General features: G+C 45.3%; 2 protein-coding genes across 2 annotated transcripts; both read right to left on the reverse strand.

Annotated features, from left to right (window-relative positions):
* Positions 1–8: 8 nt before the first annotated feature.
* On the reverse strand, positions 9–7,067 carry syvn1 (synovial apoptosis inhibitor 1, synoviolin). The gene is made up of 16 exons (XM_062476565.1): positions 6,723–7,067; positions 5,809–5,957; positions 5,627–5,719; positions 4,869–5,021; positions 4,541–4,589; positions 4,105–4,208; positions 3,781–3,907; positions 3,568–3,667; positions 3,182–3,247; positions 2,748–2,864; positions 2,464–2,618; positions 2,124–2,276; positions 1,826–1,969; positions 1,419–1,602; positions 1,123–1,256; positions 9–908 (listed from the first exon to the last, which is right to left on the reverse strand). The coding sequence occupies exons 2-16, from the start codon at positions 5,941–5,943 to the stop codon at positions 721–723; spliced, it is 1,902 nt and encodes a 633-aa protein (XP_062332549.1). The 5' UTR covers positions 5,944–5,957; positions 6,723–7,067; the 3' UTR covers positions 9–720.
* Positions 7,068–7,845: 778 nt separating this feature from the next.
* On the reverse strand, positions 7,846–16,184 carry smad5 (SMAD family member 5). The gene is made up of 7 exons (XM_062476250.1): positions 16,028–16,184; positions 12,883–13,923; positions 11,758–12,036; positions 10,090–10,203; positions 9,572–9,793; positions 9,125–9,381; positions 7,846–8,921 (listed from the first exon to the last, which is right to left on the reverse strand). Exons 2-7 carry the CDS (start codon positions 13,283–13,285, stop codon positions 8,778–8,780), a joined length of 1,419 nt encoding a protein of 472 aa, XP_062332234.1. The 5' UTR covers positions 13,286–13,923; positions 16,028–16,184; the 3' UTR covers positions 7,846–8,777.
* Positions 16,185–17,789: the final 1,605 nt, after the last annotated feature.

Below are 17,789 nucleotides of genomic sequence, written 5' to 3' on the forward strand. Positions count from 1 at the left end.
CACAGTGACACAGCACAATTCAATTTTAATGGTTTATTCTGCGTTATGTACAGATCATCCTATTAAAACTCTTTATACAGTATGTACAGGTTCATTCAACCCACTTAATTTATAATACCCTTACAAAAAAATCTAGAGATCAGACAGAAAAAATGACAACTTCTATGTCCATAAATCCAGACACTACATCTAATTTGACCCAAATCGTATTTGAACAGTCAGACCTTATTCTGTATGGAACGTCATCTGACAAGTCAGGCTATAAAGAGTGATAAGATTTACAGTAAACAAAAACAAAAAGCAACAAATCGCACGGCTGGGTTAAATCCTTACAAGGAGATACAGAGGTGAAATTGTGCGCCAGTGACCCCCGAGATTTAAAACAGTCTTCATATCTAGTCACCGTCTTAAGAATTATGGCCTGCATTTTGAACTGCAACATCGTTCCGCTAAATTCGCAAGACTTGCAAGGACCTGCGTACAAGTTTGTATAAATGTCACTGTGAGGAAAAAAATAATAATTATATGGTATACATCCCAATAAAGAAAATTCCAGAAACGAGGATGTTCCTTTTTTCCTGACCTTCTGGGTTAATCGCTCAGGCATCGTGTAGGGGAAGGGGGGCACGCAGACCCAGAGAAAATGGAGTGGGGGGGGGGGGGGGGGGTGGAGGTGACCGATAAGTCATTTCCATAAGTCCTATAAATCAGCAGATGTGATCAGTGATCTTCTGGAGGTGGAGGTGAGGTCTCCAACTTGCGAAGTCGGCGGCGCCTCAGCTCTGCGGCATTAGGCTCACCCCCATCCACAGCCTCCTCCTCTTCCCTCACCTCGTCATTTTCACCGAGCGCAGTGGTGGTGGAGTCCGCGGGCTGGGAAAAGCCTTCTGCCCCAATTGCAGGTTCAGCTTGGGGTTGGTGAGGAGAGAAAAGGAAGATCTTAAGTACACCATCACTGCAAGGACTCTTAACCTATGCTGGAAATACACAACACTAATTTACATAATCACACCATAAGAGAGGAGGCTCACATCATACCACATTCTTTGCACTTATCTTCCTACAAATTTTCCACCAATACTTCAATTATTTTTTAGACCTTCACGGGCAGTTCAGACTTACAGCTCTGGGAGCTGTCCTCCTGGGTTTGGTCCTGGGTCTGATTCTGGTCATCAGGACCATTCGCAGAAGGGGGGGAGGACTCTGCCACTGTCGACCCATTGGCCGTTCCGGTGCTGGACTGAGGCCGTGGGGGACTGAGGAGAGAGCGGAAGAGCTCTGTCACGATTGTACCAAGCAGCAGAAGAGAAAGATGCAACAAACTGACTTCCTCTTCATTCTATGAGTGAATTCCATTGAGGGCTGGAGAGGAGAAAGCCTGTGTGTGTGTGTGTGTGTGTGTGTGAACAAGAGCGTACGTGAGTGTGGCGACGGTGGTCAGGTAGTGATGGATGTTGAGCATGGCGGCGTCCAGCAGCGTGTGGATGTTGTTGAGACACTGCAGCCTGGCCTCCAGGCCTCTCCGGCCCTCCTGCTCCAGCTCCCTGAGCTCTGCCTCAGACAGGCTGGACAGGGACGGGGGAGGGGGCGGCATCGACGAAACTGGGAGACACGGAAACATACATGTGAAATAAAGACCACACGCCTGAGTAAGTCATGAGTAAGCATGAAATGCCTTTTCTTTAAAAAAAAATTGACGTTGAATACTTTGAATCTTTCAATGCTATTCCAATTACAATGATATCAAGAATTTATGCAAAGGTTATTCAAAAATAAAGGAATACATATTTTTCCCCTAAGTAGTAAAAAAGCTGGACATGCTCACCAAATGGAGGGGGAGGCGGCATAGGCAACCACGGGGCAGATGGGAATGGAGGAGGGGGGAAGGAGAAGGGGAACCCTGGGATAGCTCCTCCAGGGTTACCAGGAGCAGCAGCACCTCCATCGACACCAGTGGGGCGACCGGCACCTAACGCACACACACACACCATTAGGACAAGGCTCGTAATAAATGTGGTCATCCTTCAGAGGGATTTCCCATCATGTGCCTTTCGGCCAAATCACTGTCAGTAACAAATGACGGCTGCTCTGAATCCCAGTTCATTGCAATGTGAACATCTAACCTGCTCCCTGAGTTTGACTCGTGTCCGTGTTAGCTTGTGGGGTATCTGCGGGGCCCTGGGCGCCAGGAGCCCCAGCGGGAGGGGCTGCCCCAGGGAACGGACCCCAGAAGGGGAAGAGGCCAGGGGGGAAGTGAGGCATCATTCCTGGGGCCACTGGAGAACAGAAGTAAGGAAGGCTCTTTAGAAGCTGCTTGGGAGCTCACAGTGAGGGACAAACATTGTAAAATAATTGTAAAATGTGCGAGCGTGATAACATGTCATAAAGTTACTGGGGATATAGTACTTGGATACTAAGTAAGTACTCGGATAATACGCTTTGATATCCTGTGCTTCTGTTCACCGTTCACAGGAGGGGCCGGGGCGTTGGCGGGGGCAGCTGGGGCAGCGGGCGGGGCTGGGGCCGGCACGGGCGTCTGATTGGGGTTGGAAGCCCGGAGGACGTCCATGCGACAGGTGGGACACGTCTGCTGCCTCTGAAACCACGAGCGCAGGCAGCTGGGGGACCAAGAGAAGAGAGAAAACAGCCAGAAAAAGGAGAGAGAGAAAAAGGAGATAGATGCTTATCAAATAGGAGTGAAAACCAAAATAAAGTTTGAGAAACATTTTCAGTGTAAAACTGCATACCTCGAGTGGAAGATGTGGTTGCAGGGAAGTTTCTTAGCTCCAGTGACCATCTCCTCACGGCAAATAATACAAACGTTGTCAGAGGCCTGAAGATCTTCAGGGGTTGCGTCCGGGTAACTGGTGACACACCAGGATAAAGGTCATTAACAAGCAAGAATACTGAACCTAAATACATAGATGGAACTTTATTGATTCCCAAGGGAAATTGCACAGTTACAGCAGCAGTGAACCAGGACAACAAGTAGCTTATTAGTGACAAAAACCTAATAATTACAACCTAACCTTGACAGTGTTAGAGTGTGTGTGTGTGTGTGTGTGTGTGTGTGTGTGTGTGTGTGTGTGTGTGGGGGGGGGGGGGGGGGGGTTGAGAGAGACAAAAAAGAGAGGAGAGAACAGAAGACATTTAGTAACACCAAATCAGCAACATCACTCACAGTGTGTTCATGTTGCGGATAGCTCGTCTGGACATGATGGCGTCTGTCACAGCTTTCTTGAATTGCCTGAGAAACGAGGAACAGATTACATAGAATATGTCAAACAGCAATATGTTTTGGCTTGGTGGCAACATATAAACCCTGGAGTAGATGTTGCCCAAAGAATTTGAACAATTTCAGTTACTTATCTGAACTTGATACACCAAAGACCTTATCCCAAAACATGCAACTCCACCCCAATATTGCACTTGACTAATGTAAAGCATTTCAAAAGATTACAAATCCAATTGCAATCCAGATCCTTATTGTACACAGGCAGCATGCTAAGGACAGACACCAGCTGGAATCAGGTTATCCAGTTGTACCACAGCTGCTCCAGAGCTCACCTCATAGCCAGGTACATGGGTCGGATGGCGAAGAGGGGGAAGGTGTGTACTTTGATCATGATGGTCATGAACGCCATATACAGGAGAACTTTGATGAAGCCTAGATAAAGACAAAAATGTGTGTTAAGGCTTTGGGTCCAAAAAGTGGGCAATAAATGAACTAACATAAAAACTAAACAGGGACGCCAGACTGGTCATGAAATGTGGCTGTACCAGTGAAGAGCTCTGTGTATAGCATGTAGACAGCCTTGTTGTCCCAGGGGTTTTCACTCTGAAGGTCTACGGTGTGGAGGGTGTACTTGATGAAGGTGGTCAGCACCATGGTCATCAGGATGGCGTACTGAGGGGGTTAAAAGAGTGTTTTTTACACTTCATCTCTTCTGAGTGGTTTAGATCTTGAAAAAAGTGCATTGTTCCTTATTCCCCCTTTAGTTTTCACCCATCCAGGAATCAAAGCGAGGAGGATCACTGTCATTGTCCTCAAATGGGACCAGGTTTAGGGCATTAAATCATCTCCCTGTGGTATGGCCTACAAACCTCAAATCCAAAAACGAGCTGGACAGAGGCTCCACGAGTGATGATACTATGGCAGGCGTGGTTGACAAATAAGAAGTCCAGCACTGCGAGCAGCACCATCAGGGCTGTGTGCAGAGCAAGAGAGACAATGGATCAGACAGGAGACCAGTCAAAAACCTGTGTGTATGTGCAGGCTTCTAGAGTAGAGAGGTACTTGACTGATCCCTGAGGAAATGTCACATTATTGTGAGAAAGCAATTTAAGTCACCCTGACTGTTTTTTGTTTTTTGTTTCCTTGGTGCACTGTGACTACAACAGGTGCAACCTCATGCATTTGCATACAGCTTAATTTAAAAAACCGTTCTGTACTGAAAGTATCAGTAGAGCATATCATCAAACGCCCCCTCAATGCAGCAGTATTGCAGTAGTGTGGTGGGTCTTTTTAAGGAATACTCACATAAGACTCTGAAATGAAAAACCCAGGATATATTTGGACTCCTCTCCATCTGAGAGAAGCGTTTGAAAAAAACATTAGGTTTAGAAATCTACCACAATGGCCGACGACAGACATTCCATGGCGGTATCTAAAAGAACAAGTGAAACCACACCGGTCACATAGACATGAGGTAAATCTGACAGCCAGGCACATCAGGTACAATACATTTGAAAAGCTCTCTTAGAATAATCAAATAAATCAACAATGCACAAATCCCACCTTCCCAGCACAATGAGCTGAGGTTTATTCTGCACTCATTCAGCTGAATAAAAGCTTTCCAGTCACTCACAAAGTCCACCCTGTCTTCAGCCAGCCAATGGAAGCACTTGAGGAAGAGCAGCAAGGTGAAGAGAGCCACGAAACGAGGGGAGAAGTCGTCCCTGAACACTGTGAAGGCCAGGCACGTCTCAGTCACTGCGTACCAGGAGCGTTCAATCAGATGCTAGACAGGAAGAAGGAGAAGTTCAGACTGGAACAATAGCTCCATTACCATACTGGTGTGGAAATGAAAAGCTGAAATTACAGATAGGGTGTAAAAAACATGATAAAACTCACACTCAATCTATCACCAGCAGGGACAAATTATTACTTTAACTGATACACAATTTCCTTGCCGATCAACCCCAGTATGTAAGTAACCGGGACGAATGCAGGATGTTAAACCTCACATTCTGTTTAACTTGCCAGCTCAGTCAGACCGCATACTTATTCATGAGTTTGTCCCTGAGGGCCAACTTTGTTTTGCCATATGGTATTTTTAATTTGTGAGAAAATTAGTTTGATTCAACAGTCTATGATAATATTTTGGCAGAGCTCATTGGTAGGGATCCAATGACTTTATTCAGAGCTAACTGATAAGTGAAGACAGGAGAAACACATCTGGTTAGACAGAGCAGAATAAAAAGTCTAGGCCTGGGGGGCATAAACAGAATTATAAGCAGCAGTATACATTATCAGGGACTCCATCCAGTCATTGAGCAACACATTCATTTAGACAAGAACAGTTTGATGTAAACCAACTGTGACGTGTGATATGATGACACTGACCTCCATCTCAGCTGCTCTAAGCTGTCCAAAAAAGACTTTCCTCATGAACTTCCCCAACAAGAACACCAAAACAAATGCCTGAATGTACAACACCTGACACGATAGAGGGAAATCAGCATTAGATAGACATAACATAATGTTTTCATTTAAGTGTGTGTGTGTGTTTGCTCCTCTGGACTCACCGCCATACTGGGGCTGCTCTTGGTGAGGTACACCACTGTGGGGTAGAACTGGTGTTTAAGAAAATAGGCATGGGCAACCACTGCTCCAGTCAGCACCAGACTGGTGGCAGTTACGAGGGCTGCACGTACCATCATGGGCTCAGGCACAGCTGTTGGGTAGAACAAAATTGGAATATGATAGAACAGTTTAAACAATATCAGTAACTCTAACTGTTAAGAGATAGCAACAGTTATTGTAAATAAACCATCTAGCAAGCCTACTAGATAAACTAAAAGAACAAATATTGGGTTAAAATATGCATGTCAGGAAATGAAAATCCTAATGTTTAACCTGACATTAGAGCATAACGTCAAATAAAGTGCATTCTCCAAATATACCCTATTCTGTAGTGTCCAATAAATGAAAGTACAGTGGCATAGTTAGCTCTAATGGGAACAACTTAATGTTAGCCAGCTTGCTTTAGCTAACATGTAGGTTAAGGTTTAGCTATCAGGGTATCAAACAATTTAACAGCCCCAACATTTCTTGCTAGCCGTCTCAGCTCAGGTGGTTAGCTAGATAGTTACACTAGTAACTCGACGGGTATTAGTCTACACTGCTCTATACTAGAAGAGATAAATGTACGGTAGCTAGCTACCTGGTTAACTTGACAGTGGTAATGATAGCAACATGTTCTGGTTTGAAAGATAAACTTGCCTCAAGTCAGAATGTAAATATGTAGCTAACATACTTAATTGAGGTTACCAGTTAGCGTTTCTCTAGGCTTACTACAGTAGCTAGTGTAATACTTGCATCAAATTAAACCATCACAGACTTTATAGCTATGCTAACTACGTTAGTTAAGCTAGCTAGCCTACATTAGTTAGCTAAGATAGGCTAGCTACAGTAGCTGTCACTGCACTGCGAAACTTACCGATCTTTGTCGCTTTCACAGGAATGCACTTGATTTTCTTGCCCAACACCTTGTAAAATGCGTAAACTCGGATAACCGAATATATCTGCTCACCCCTTATTTTATCATGTGTATGTACTATTCCATGTTCCCAACCCAATATGCTGCAATCCCCTTGCTGAAGCCTGTTTCTGATACGTGTTTATCTTTGGCTTGCTCCTTGAAGTGGCCACCTCATATCCGGGGCACTCCACACCAATGATCTCAGCGTTCAGGAAACATTTGATCGAGGTATTACTGTTATAATGTCATATGACATCAATGTTTTAATCAATGTTGTAGTTCTTGACACATTACTCTAATATCATTGATTATAGCTTTGGTAGCATAAGTACTGATTGTGGTGCGACAGAATGAACTAGTGCATAATGTGTGCGCTTGGTTTGCTGGCTCATGCATTCCGACGGCACAGTGTTACACGTATGCTCAGTAAAAATGTTGGTCGATGTGTGTAAATAATGTTGACACATTTTTGTTTTTAGGTTCTTTACCTAATACAGTGCCACGGTATAGGTGACATTGTGGACAAGTGTTCTATGCATGCATGCCTGTCTTGAATTGGAAGATCATGGTAAATTGACTCGTGTAACAGAATTTACGGTATAAGAAAAAATGAAAGTTACGAACCACACAAACCCGACGCGGACCAATCGTTGTTAAAAGAGGATTATTACACCTATAGAAGCCTGGCAAGTTGACTTCCTTTTCACCAATCATACCGCTTTCCAAGCTATGACTGTACCAACTCTTCATTCAAATATCGTTATCTAGGACTGGGTAGGTTAGTAGGCTACTTAATTAATACCAAGGGGAAACTCCGTTCTTGACGTTATTGATAAAAAAAAAGAGATCATATTTAACGACTCGATTGGATAAATACGTTAAATATATAACGCTGCCAAATAAAAACATAACGTGCATTCACTTTAGATTTGTTCTAAACATGCCATCACAGCTGTGGCATTGCTTGTAAAAATAAAAAAAAGAGCAATACAAATACATTTTGATTTCATTCATTAGCCCATACCCTTTCATCCAATGAGTTACTGTCAATAGGGATGTAATAGAAGACAAGTAAGCGCAGTCATTGTTACCAGTAACCTGTTTTATTTCATTGTGCTAGTGATAATATAGATCATCATAATGCCACGGTACCCAATCAAAACTTACCTTACATTAAAAAAAATCCATGTGTGCAACAACGTTGTTAATAAAGCGAGTTAAAGCCTACAAAAAATCTCACTTTAATGTAGTAGGACAAAAACTGGACGTCGATTTTTAATTATAATACAAATGCGTACTTCTTTTGAAAAAAATGTCACTGAAGTTTTTTTCTTAGCTTACCAGCTGTTTGAAACATTCAGTAATTGCTCTCCCATATCAAAGTTAATAGTTAGACATACTTTATTTAAAAGGCAGTAACTCAAGAGTTTTGTTACTATCAATAGAAACTATAAAAAGGAAACATTTACGAGATTTGAGTCTGGTAAACATATAATGGCAGCTATACTTTATGTATATATCTGGCATTAGACAAACCGTAGGGAGGGGCTGACACGTTCAGATTAATTGCATGTTGTTTGACTGATGTAAGATTGAGTAGTGAGCGATACACAATTAATGTTTCTTTCAAAAAACTAAACATATAGAAAGTTAAAATCATTCAAAAACGATGGAAACTTTTTTATGCAAAATCGGAACATTTTCAGGTACATGCTTTCCAGTCTACTCTCATTCAATGCAGAAGTTGGTAGCTAGTGTGTGAGCAGTAGTGTGTCCATGTCATGCTGCTCCTTTCTATTCGCTTGTAGCCCCAGTTTCTTTCACAACATAATTCTGCTGATGCTCTAGGGTTCAGGAGCCCTTCTACAGTCAGCATGTAAACAGTTTGGCCTTTAAGACCTCCTTTTCTCATAGAACATTGCAAAATAAAAAAGTATCAATAAAAAAAAAAAAGAGAAAGAGTACAAGAACCCCCTATTGAACCCCCTCCCTTTCCCTGTGTAGGAGCCATTATTAGGACACAGAGGAGATTGGATTGAGGGGAGAGCCCATCTGTGTCAGCACTTTGTCTAGCCACTGGAGTGGGCCGTGCAGGTGCACCTCTATCCAGCAGGGGGTGCTAGTCACATCCTGTCGGTGATACTCTGCTCCCCAACCCTGTGGAGAACGGAGAAAATAAGACCATTGATACAGGAAACCCCTGAACGTTTGGCAGAGGACAAGAACGTCAAATAAATCCAAAGTAATTAGTCAAGGTTCGATAACTTCCTTAAACAACATAAAGAGCATTAATGGTTCAACTCTGATCATTGCCAAAAAAAAAGCATCAAAGGGTTCAAGCCGCCAACTCCCTCCAGTACCTTGACAAAACTCATTCGGATGGTACACATCTTGGTGAGCTCGTAGACGGCCTCGAAGCCGTGGTTGACGGACTGGGCCAGCAGCTGGGCGAACTCCTGGTTGTTGAAGATCTTGAGGCTGCAGCCGCTGGGGATCTTGCACACGGTGGTGGGGTGGAAGCCGTGGTGGTAGTTGCAGTTGCGGCTCTGGACGAAGATGCTGGTGTCGCTCAAGCACTCGGCGTACACCTCCCCACCCACGTAGTACAGGTGGACCCCTGCAGAGGAGGACGGACGACACGCATGTGCACGCTTTAGCCACCTCCCTCTATTTCATCCACGAATCACATTTGGCTTTGCCGACTCATTCCATGTTCCCTAACCTCGCACTTATTGACGAATCTGGCTTCTCTAACCTTGGGAGCTAGACATTAGTTCAAGTTTGCATTTGATTGCATCATCCTCTACCTTTGCCGATGTGCCGGCGTGTGTTCTCGATGGTGGAGTTGCGGTTGACGTTGGAGAGCAGGCCCAGGCAGAAGCGGTTCTTGTTGTTGGAGGGGTCGGTGAAGCCGTCCACCAGGACGCTGGTGGAGGAGGCATGGTAGGCTTCGCCCACCCGGTTGTTCAGCTCGTAGTAGACAATGGAGCACCAGTGGCTGGGCTCCTCGTACTCCACCGGCTGAACATCTGGAGAGACAGAGATGAAGAGAGGCCGAGGGGGAAGGAAAGAGCACCGGGTTAAGCACAGCTCTGTTCAGTGGAACGGGTGCATAGATTATTGACCCGCAGAGAAAAACAAAGCGTGCACATAGAACGCCCCTTATTTATAAAAAAAATCAACAAGGGTTTCGTTTATTTTCATACATTTTGGATGAGGCAGAACTTTTTTTTTAAAGTTGATGTTTGGGTTCTATAGCCTCAACAACATTTCTGCTTTTCCTTCATGTGACTTGCAGGAAGACACTTGCTTTGGGGTGCCTTACCTCCTCTGGGCATGTTTTGAGGCACCACCATGCTGCTTCCGGTCTCCATGGACTGAGAGCCTTCCTGGCCAATCTGCTCATCAGGGGGCCTGTAGGCCGGGGGTGGGGTGTCAGCTGGGGGAAGGTGTGGGAGGGGGAAGGGACACACACACACACACACACACACACACACAACAAAAGGAACAGTTAGAGGAGACCAGCTGCTGCTGATGACAAATGGCTGCACAGGCGCATACACACACACACTCTTCTTTGCCTGTGGAGGAGTCAGACCCCCCATCACAAGATCTTTTCCCGGAAACAGTGTCCACTGTCACGTCTTACACTTCCCCCCAAAATTATACACAGCCCAGGCAGACTTGCATAACAACTAAAGCCCATTGAAGCAAGTTTACTGATTTGAGTCTCAGCAACAGTCTGAAATTGTTGTCACATTATGACTGAGTGAGTCAAGATAGGGAAGGAATGAAAATAAATCCTGCTTAGAGTATTACCCTACCCTTAAAAAGGGGCACTTTACTTAGATTATTATAAACTATATAGCATTACTTGCAGTAAAAAAAAATGTTATAATGCACAAGTCAGAGAATGTTTGAGGAGGAGGAAGCTCTACTGGGGTTAATGGATGTTTATATTGATTGAATATTCAGCTGTACTTTTGCCACAACCACTTACCCTTGAAGAGCCATTTGCCCTGTTTATTGTCATATGTAACAATCTAAGCAAAATTTCTGTATGTATTGTGATAGTGATGTAGTTTGTGATGTAGTTACATATACACAAATACTTTATAGTAATTGATTATGTACCCTAAGAAATACAATAAAAATAGACAGGCTGGAGGGTTTTCTACTGTCTGTATCAATCAACAAACAGGCCATTTAACTTTCCTCCTGTTACCCCATTGATGAACCCTTCAGAAATACACACCAGTGTTGCCTGGATCAACCCTAAAATCAATGATGGGGCCAATTGAGCACAATAAAATACAAATAAAAACACTGCATACTGCATCTAACCTGCATCCCCCCCCTACCACCACCAATACCCATCAACTTCATTATGCCTGACTGGCTGCAGTCCATGGACTGGAAGTGTAGCGTGCATCAGCAGATCCGGAGCTTCTGCAGAATGGAGGCCCCGGGCCTGTGCCCAGCTCATGGTAACAGCCCACGTACGCGTGCACAAGCTCTCCACAGACTCACCCCAGACGGGGTGTGGGCCTGGTTCAGTCACCCTGGCTTTGGGTGCTCTGCTTGGTCGGCATTTGCATTGTTCTGTCAGGGACCTGCTTTAAATGGCTGATTTTCATTGAAATGTAATCAAAACGAGTGTTCTGAGAATTAGTTGATTCCTGTCCCAACTCCAATGCATGGGCCTGTTTACTTTTCAGGAAAACATGGAGTGTTTGACATACTCAACATGGCAGAACAAAAGAGACAACCCTGTTAGATGCCACTCAGCAGAGATTTTAAAGAGCGCAACGTTTCTAAAGCCTAACAACTCCCTGTGTGTGATAAAGATGTCACTGTTATTCACGCATTCAACCAGATTCTTGAACTTAAATGACCGGAGTGTGCAGTACATCAATGATACGCCTGCGTGTGCAACAGCTTTACAGCGAGTGAGCTGAAGGCAGAATTTGGTGTCAACCTCCCGAGTGTCTACCTGGCAGCTGGAAGGGGCTGGAAGGGCCCGAGCTGGCGGGGGAGTTGGGGTAGGTGCCGCTGCTGGCCGGCGAGGGGGGGTAGGGCGAGTTGGGCGAAATGGGAAAGGAGGAGCCTCCGCTACCGCCTCCGTTGCCACCGCTGTGCTGCTGGAAGGACTCTGGGAAGGTGGCGTTGAGGGGCATGTGCGGCTCGTTGTGGGTGAGGTTCCGGAACTGGACCAGCAGGCTGTGCTGGGGGTTGAACTCGCTGTGCCGGGGCACCAGGACCGGGGGGAGGACTGGAGAGTTAGAGGGAAGGAAGAGAATGAGGGGGAAGAAGAAGAAAACAGCAATAGAGAAATGTGAAGGTTCGGTGTGCTTACATGTTGGACATACTGGACAATAACTACAGGCTGTCATACACAATCCATAGGATGGGGGCTACGACTCTACGCAGGCTAAATACACAAACCCACGAATGAGTTCTAGTCAGTGAATAAAAATAAGGGCCAATCTGAGAGGTCCTTCTGCAATATTTTCAACATTCCAAGAGAACTATATCATTGACTTTGTTGTGCACATACTGTCCTCAGGGCTTCAAGGCCATTTATTCCAAACAAAATAGTTGAGGGCAAGAAGTGTTTTCTGCCTCCTCGGCTGAGTGACATGTGATATCTGGCCTTGGACTGTTCCTTTGGAGACGACCATCAACATGTCAGTCAGATGCAAGGTCAGTAAGGCCTTCCAGTAGGACATCTCTAGAGTTGGGCTTTTAGTTCGGCTAACTCCTAGCACAATATCCCACTGACATCTCTGAAGCCAGTAATCTAATAGGATTTCAGTATTGATTCTCCACGTAATGGAGGAGATTCAATAAACTAATGCTGCCGGTCTAATGAGGAGCTTTGCTTAAGAGAACATTAGCTTCAAGAGCTAGCTAGCGCATGTTTACATTGAATCATGGCAAGCTAATGAAACATTTCTACTGGTTTTGAACCAATTTGACACAATTGGCAACACCAGCTCATATACATTTGTGGGACTTGAAATATTAACTTTAGCAACTTGGGGCCCATGGCGAAATCTACATTTTAGTTTTAATATTCCCTTTAAACATGTCATTCGTGTACTCTGTGGCTACCTACCCGGACTCTCCACCCGCGTGTAGTGGTAGGGGTTTATGCAGACTTCCTTCTGCTTAGAGCCGAAGGGGTATTCGCAGACCTCCAGGGGCTTGAGCTCGTGGTGGGACTGCAGGTCGGGCCAGCGCCACACCCTGCAGTAGATGACGTGGGGCAGCCCTTTCCTGTGAGACACCTGGAGCCTCCCGTCCAGAGAGCGTGGGATGGTCACACACTTGCTGGGCTGCCCAGGGCTGCTGAGGGCCTTCTCCAGGTCCTCCATGGCCCCCTTCTTCTTCTTCAGCTTCTTGACCAGGGCGTCCACCGCCTTCTCAGCCCACTTCTCCTCCTCGTCCCCCTGTTTCCAGCCCAGCAGGCGCTTGACAGCCGGGCTGGTGAAGGAGAACAGGCTGGACATGGAGGTCATGGTGGAGGAGGGGGGGGGGGGGGGGGGGGGGGGGGAGAGGATGCGGACAGGAGGGATGCACCTGGATGGGTATGGGAGGCGGGGTTCTCCTTGAACCGCTGTCAACAGGGTGGAGGATGGTGTGTGTGTGTGGTCAACGGTCAATAGGGTGTGTGAGTGTGTGTGAGTGGGGGGGTGGAGGTAGAGAGGAGGCTATAGCCTTGTACAGCCAATGACAGGAAGTTTGAGGCAGGATGCAGCTGCACAGCGCTCAGGAAGGGCCCTCAGCGAGGTGGACGTAGCTGGGTCAGCGCCACAGAGGGGGTTGGGGGGTGTGGGGGGGGACGCAGGAGCTAGCCAGCCACAAACCTGGGATGGGGAGGGAAGGGGTGGGAGCAGATGGGGAGAGGGGGGGGACGGGGGACGGGTTGAGATCAGGACGTCGCCGTCTTCCAAGATGCTTGGATGCAGCTCGTGGAGTGAAAGCTGCAGCCGGAGGTCCCGACGCGTAGCCTCAATGGAGGATGGGAGAGAAGCGCTTTGCTATTCAAACTCCTTTTCGGTTTTCTGTCGCTTGTTTGTATCTCTCACCAGCCTGTGGCCCCTGGCCCATGCCAAGCTACGGGGAAAGGCCAGTCCCAGAGGTTGCAGGCAGAAACCTGGAGAGACAGAAAAAGAAGTTGCTCGGTCAGAAACCTTTCTTGCACAGTAGGCTATACAAGTATCCTAGATAGGCAGCCTTTAGATGCCTATCACTTGCTGACATTACTACATTTATATACCCTACATTTTTACATTCCTACAGGCAGCCCAAGATAGCTCTAGACAGCAAGCTGAATATCGTTTCACATCTGTCTGACATGTCCCTTCCCCTCCCAGTTCTCCGAGAGCTAGACAGTCAAACAAAACAATCGGGCGCAGGCTTTCTAAAATATGGTCCAACCGACAGGCAGAAACGGACAGAAAACCTAGAGAGAGACAGACGGGCTAGAGGCAAACTGACAGACAAACCATCTGACGGCCAAGACAGCCAGGCATGAAGACAGGCAGGCAGTCAGGCACACACAAACAAGCAGACGTGCAGTCACACGGTCAGTCAGACAGGCAGTCTGTAGTTGGCTGCAGCTGTTGGAGGACTTGTGAAGCAGACAGCCAGGGCAGAGAGGATGTGAGGGCTGTCGAGGGCCGTTTCCTCCCTCGCACTCCCCGTCCTTGTCCCTCCCTCCCTCCACGCCACACAGCTGTCCAGCTTCACCGTTCTCCCACTTTCACGCCTCATTGTTAGAAATAGGACACATAAAAAAAAAGACTACATGGAAACCTCTGGAAAAAAGTATGGGCCGGTCTAAATATCTGACCGCAAAGTGCTAGGGCTGGAACTCGAAAAAAAAGGGACAGACATCAATTGTTACTTCCATTGCTGCTGTGAAACAATGAGACATTCAAGATGTGGAAGTTCACTAGTGTAAGTGTGCGAGTTAGTCTAGTTAGCTCACAGTTCAGTGACACCGTTACCAGCCAAAACTGTGAAAAAACTGACACAGAAGCAGATTCTTTCCCTACAAAGATCAAGGGAGATTTGACTCATGTTGGCTGACACACATGGACAAACACACACACACCAAGGGTGGAGCTGACAGTAGTTACTCTTCCGCCAGTTGTTTCCCACCACAAAGACACCCCATCCTAAACCAGTGTACTACTTTTAGATGCTTTGGAGTAGACAAAACAGGCGTCCTTATGCCAGAATGATGTACATCCAAGTCATGTTACTGGGGAAGGATGCGTTATGTACCCTATGCTATCCCTGGTCGTTATGGCTAATGCATGGGACAAAGCACAATGCTGTTGAAGACATAATGGTGGAAATCTTATGCTTTAACATGTCCTGTTCGTCAAAACAGGCAGACAGACAAAAGAAGATTCCAGTGACTAAGCACGGAACAGTGTACACACGAGTCTCCCCAGTCCCCGAAGAAAGGGATAGTCAAGGGATATTGCTTAATTAACAAACACCCACTCGGTCGTACTGGTATTCTTGCATCACACATTGTGCATGGCAAATAGAAAATGACTCAAATGTTGAAACACCACACTCCGGGATTGTAGACCAGAAACTTGCTTTTCCAATAAGCAAGTTGCTACAATTAACTTTGATATTATTATGTTTCCCTTCCACAATTCCATTGGCATTTCCAAAGTACTTGACCCAACAATTGATTTAGAATGAGGAATTAGAATCTAATTCGCAAACTTTTTTTAAAGCCATGTCTCTAACGTGGATATGAACCAGCTAGCTAACGTTAGCTTTTTAGGATGACTTAACCTTAACGGCTCAATCTTACTTCAATGATGAGTACTAGCTAGTAGGTTAGACACATTACATGCTAATTAGCAGGCTAGCTAACATGTAGCTACCTGCAAAACTAGCTACCTAAACTCGAATTTCAAACGAAGACTTTTTTCTACCAAGAAACCCCTTTTCGGACACTTAAAGTTGAAATTACCCGAGTTTAAAGTTTTTATTTTACCAGCTTGGAAACTTAGCTGGCTGGCCACCCCGTTACTGCACTATTCCACAGAAAAAAATACTTTTGTATCACTTCTCTAGCTAGCACTCATCTAGCTAGCGCTAGCTAGAGCCTAGCCAGTTACACCCCACCCCCTCTGGAAAAGTATCCAAGTAAAACTGATCAAAATGAAGCTAGTAATTGTGTGCCCATTGATCTTTCCTATCGGACAATCTATGAATAAATTGCATACCTTTGAAGATTTGAAGCAAGCCGAAAGCTTCCTTATTCCCCTTCTATAGTTAGCTCAGACAAGAAACTGTTTTTTCATTTTCCTTTTTTCAATGTCTTTCCCCACTCTCCCGATTCCCATGTTCTAGCTGGCGTCAAGAAGACTGGAGAGGCGGAACGCATATCCCTCCGCTAAATTGTAAATTTGTAATGAATAACTCCCTAGTTAATCTAATTCCAAAATAATTGGCTTGAAACTGGTATTCAAATGTCCATTCATTTATACACTTATCACTATGAAAATTAAAAAAATGGAATCAATGGTTGTAAATATGATACGAACATATAGCCTAGTGGAGCCCACTGATATAAACACGCAAGGCTGCGGATTAGTAGGCTACGGAACAACTACAGCACATCTCAAATAAAATGTCGTGGATGGCATTACCATGTTCACGTTCACTGCATTTACGTAGATGGATGCAATGTAACTTACTTCTTAAATCACTCAAGTGTTACTGTGTTACAACTTTTGAGTCTAGGGTAGTGCTACGGCTGGGGGACGTCACACAAGTTGGCTCCAGTATGTCTGGAGTGCGCTTCACGAAAGTGGCGACCAATTGGAAACCGCTCACACTGAGAGCAGTTTCTTTATCTCTCATTCCTTCTCAAATAAAATTACGTTTTTCCCTCTTGCTGCTAAATTTGAAGATATTCAAAAGGCATCCGTGCAGTATTGAATCTCTTTTTTTATTTTTATTTTAAAAAAAATTACAAATTGAGATGTCTGTGTGAAATTATGTAGGATCAAACGCCAGGTGATCCTCTGCCAAAATATACACGATTGTGACATTATTTGCATTAAAATTGAGTAACTCCGGAAGTTAAATGGTATGCATATTTAGTCTTTGAATTCTTAGAGGTTCTACTGGAATTTAGCCTTTAAATGTAGGCATCCATTACAGTGCAAATGAGATAGGCCAGCAGTGGGCAGCCTGTACCTTAGCATGAGAGCCTTCTCCTCCTTTCATAGAGGCGCTTGTACAGCAAGTAGTAATTCAAAGGACATTCAAGTTAAAATAAAACAATTCTTCATCATATCAGATTGAAACATCTGATATGAAGGTATGTGAAAGATGAAGGCATTTGAAAGACAGTATACAAATATTATCTGCACTCTATGCGACCCTTGGCGACTAATGAAGTCTAAAGAATACTAAGTAGTTGAGTCCCTTACTTGAGTGAGGCTGTAGGGCTATGTAGGCTACAAGCTCAGTTGCTACTAGTGGTGGTAATCTAGCACTTTGAAGAGATACCATTAGTTACACTGATATAGCACCATCAGAGGTGAGTGTTTTAAAGTTATGTTAAGGGGGGGGGGGGGGGGTGCTGGTCGCTGGTGGTGTATTGCATGCCGCACTATCTGATCAAAATGACAGTTCTCTCTACAGTCAGAGGTCGACCCAGAGAAACACAAATATCCCACGAGGCAAAATCCCAGACAATTTTGGAATGCCTGCCGGACGCATTTTTTAGGTCTCGAAAAGAGGACATGTCCGGATAAAAGAGGACGTCTGGTCACCCTAATGTTGAGCAACAACTAGTCTCTGACATCACTTTGTCTGGTCACAAAACTCCCCTCATCTTGGGTGTTCTGTGGCTGACATAAGTGGGCCATTGTGGGTCAGGCCACCACTTGTTAATAGACCATAGCAGAGGCCAACAGATGTAGCCCAGGTCATGTATGTTGTGGACTTGGGGGCCTTCCGTTTAGAGCTTTAACA

This window comes from Osmerus eperlanus, chromosome 13, assembly GCF_963692335.1.
Source record: "Osmerus eperlanus chromosome 13, fOsmEpe2.1, whole genome shotgun sequence".
Lineage (NCBI taxonomy): Eukaryota > Metazoa > Chordata > Actinopteri > Osmeriformes > Osmeridae > Osmerus > Osmerus eperlanus.

Excerpts from the sequence above, each read along its gene's own strand:
- syvn1 (XM_062476565.1), bottom strand. The coding sequence starts at position 5,943 with ATGATGGTACGTGCAGCCCTCGTAACTGCCACCAGTCTGGTGCTGACT. Across the intron at positions 5,022-5,626 it reads TTAGAGCAGCTGAGATGGAG|CATCTGATTGAACGCTCCTG; the intron begins GTCAGTGTCATC and ends CTTCCTGTCTAG. Across the intron at positions 3,908-4,104 it reads AGCTCGTTTTTGGATTTGAG|TACGCCATCCTGATGACCAT; the intron begins GTTTGTAGGCCA and ends TAACCCCCTCAG.
- smad5 (XM_062476250.1), bottom strand. The coding sequence starts at position 13,285 with ATGACCTCCATGTCCAGCCTGTTCTCCTTCACCAGCCCGGCTGTCAAG. Across the intron at positions 9,794-10,089 it reads TCAAAACATGCCCAGAGGAG|ATGTTCAGCCGGTGGAGTAC; the intron begins GTAAGGCACCCC and ends CTGTCTCTCCAG. Across the intron at positions 9,382-9,571 it reads ACGCCGGCACATCGGCAAAG|GGGTCCACCTGTACTACGTG; the intron begins GTAGAGGATGAT and ends CCTCCTCTGCAG.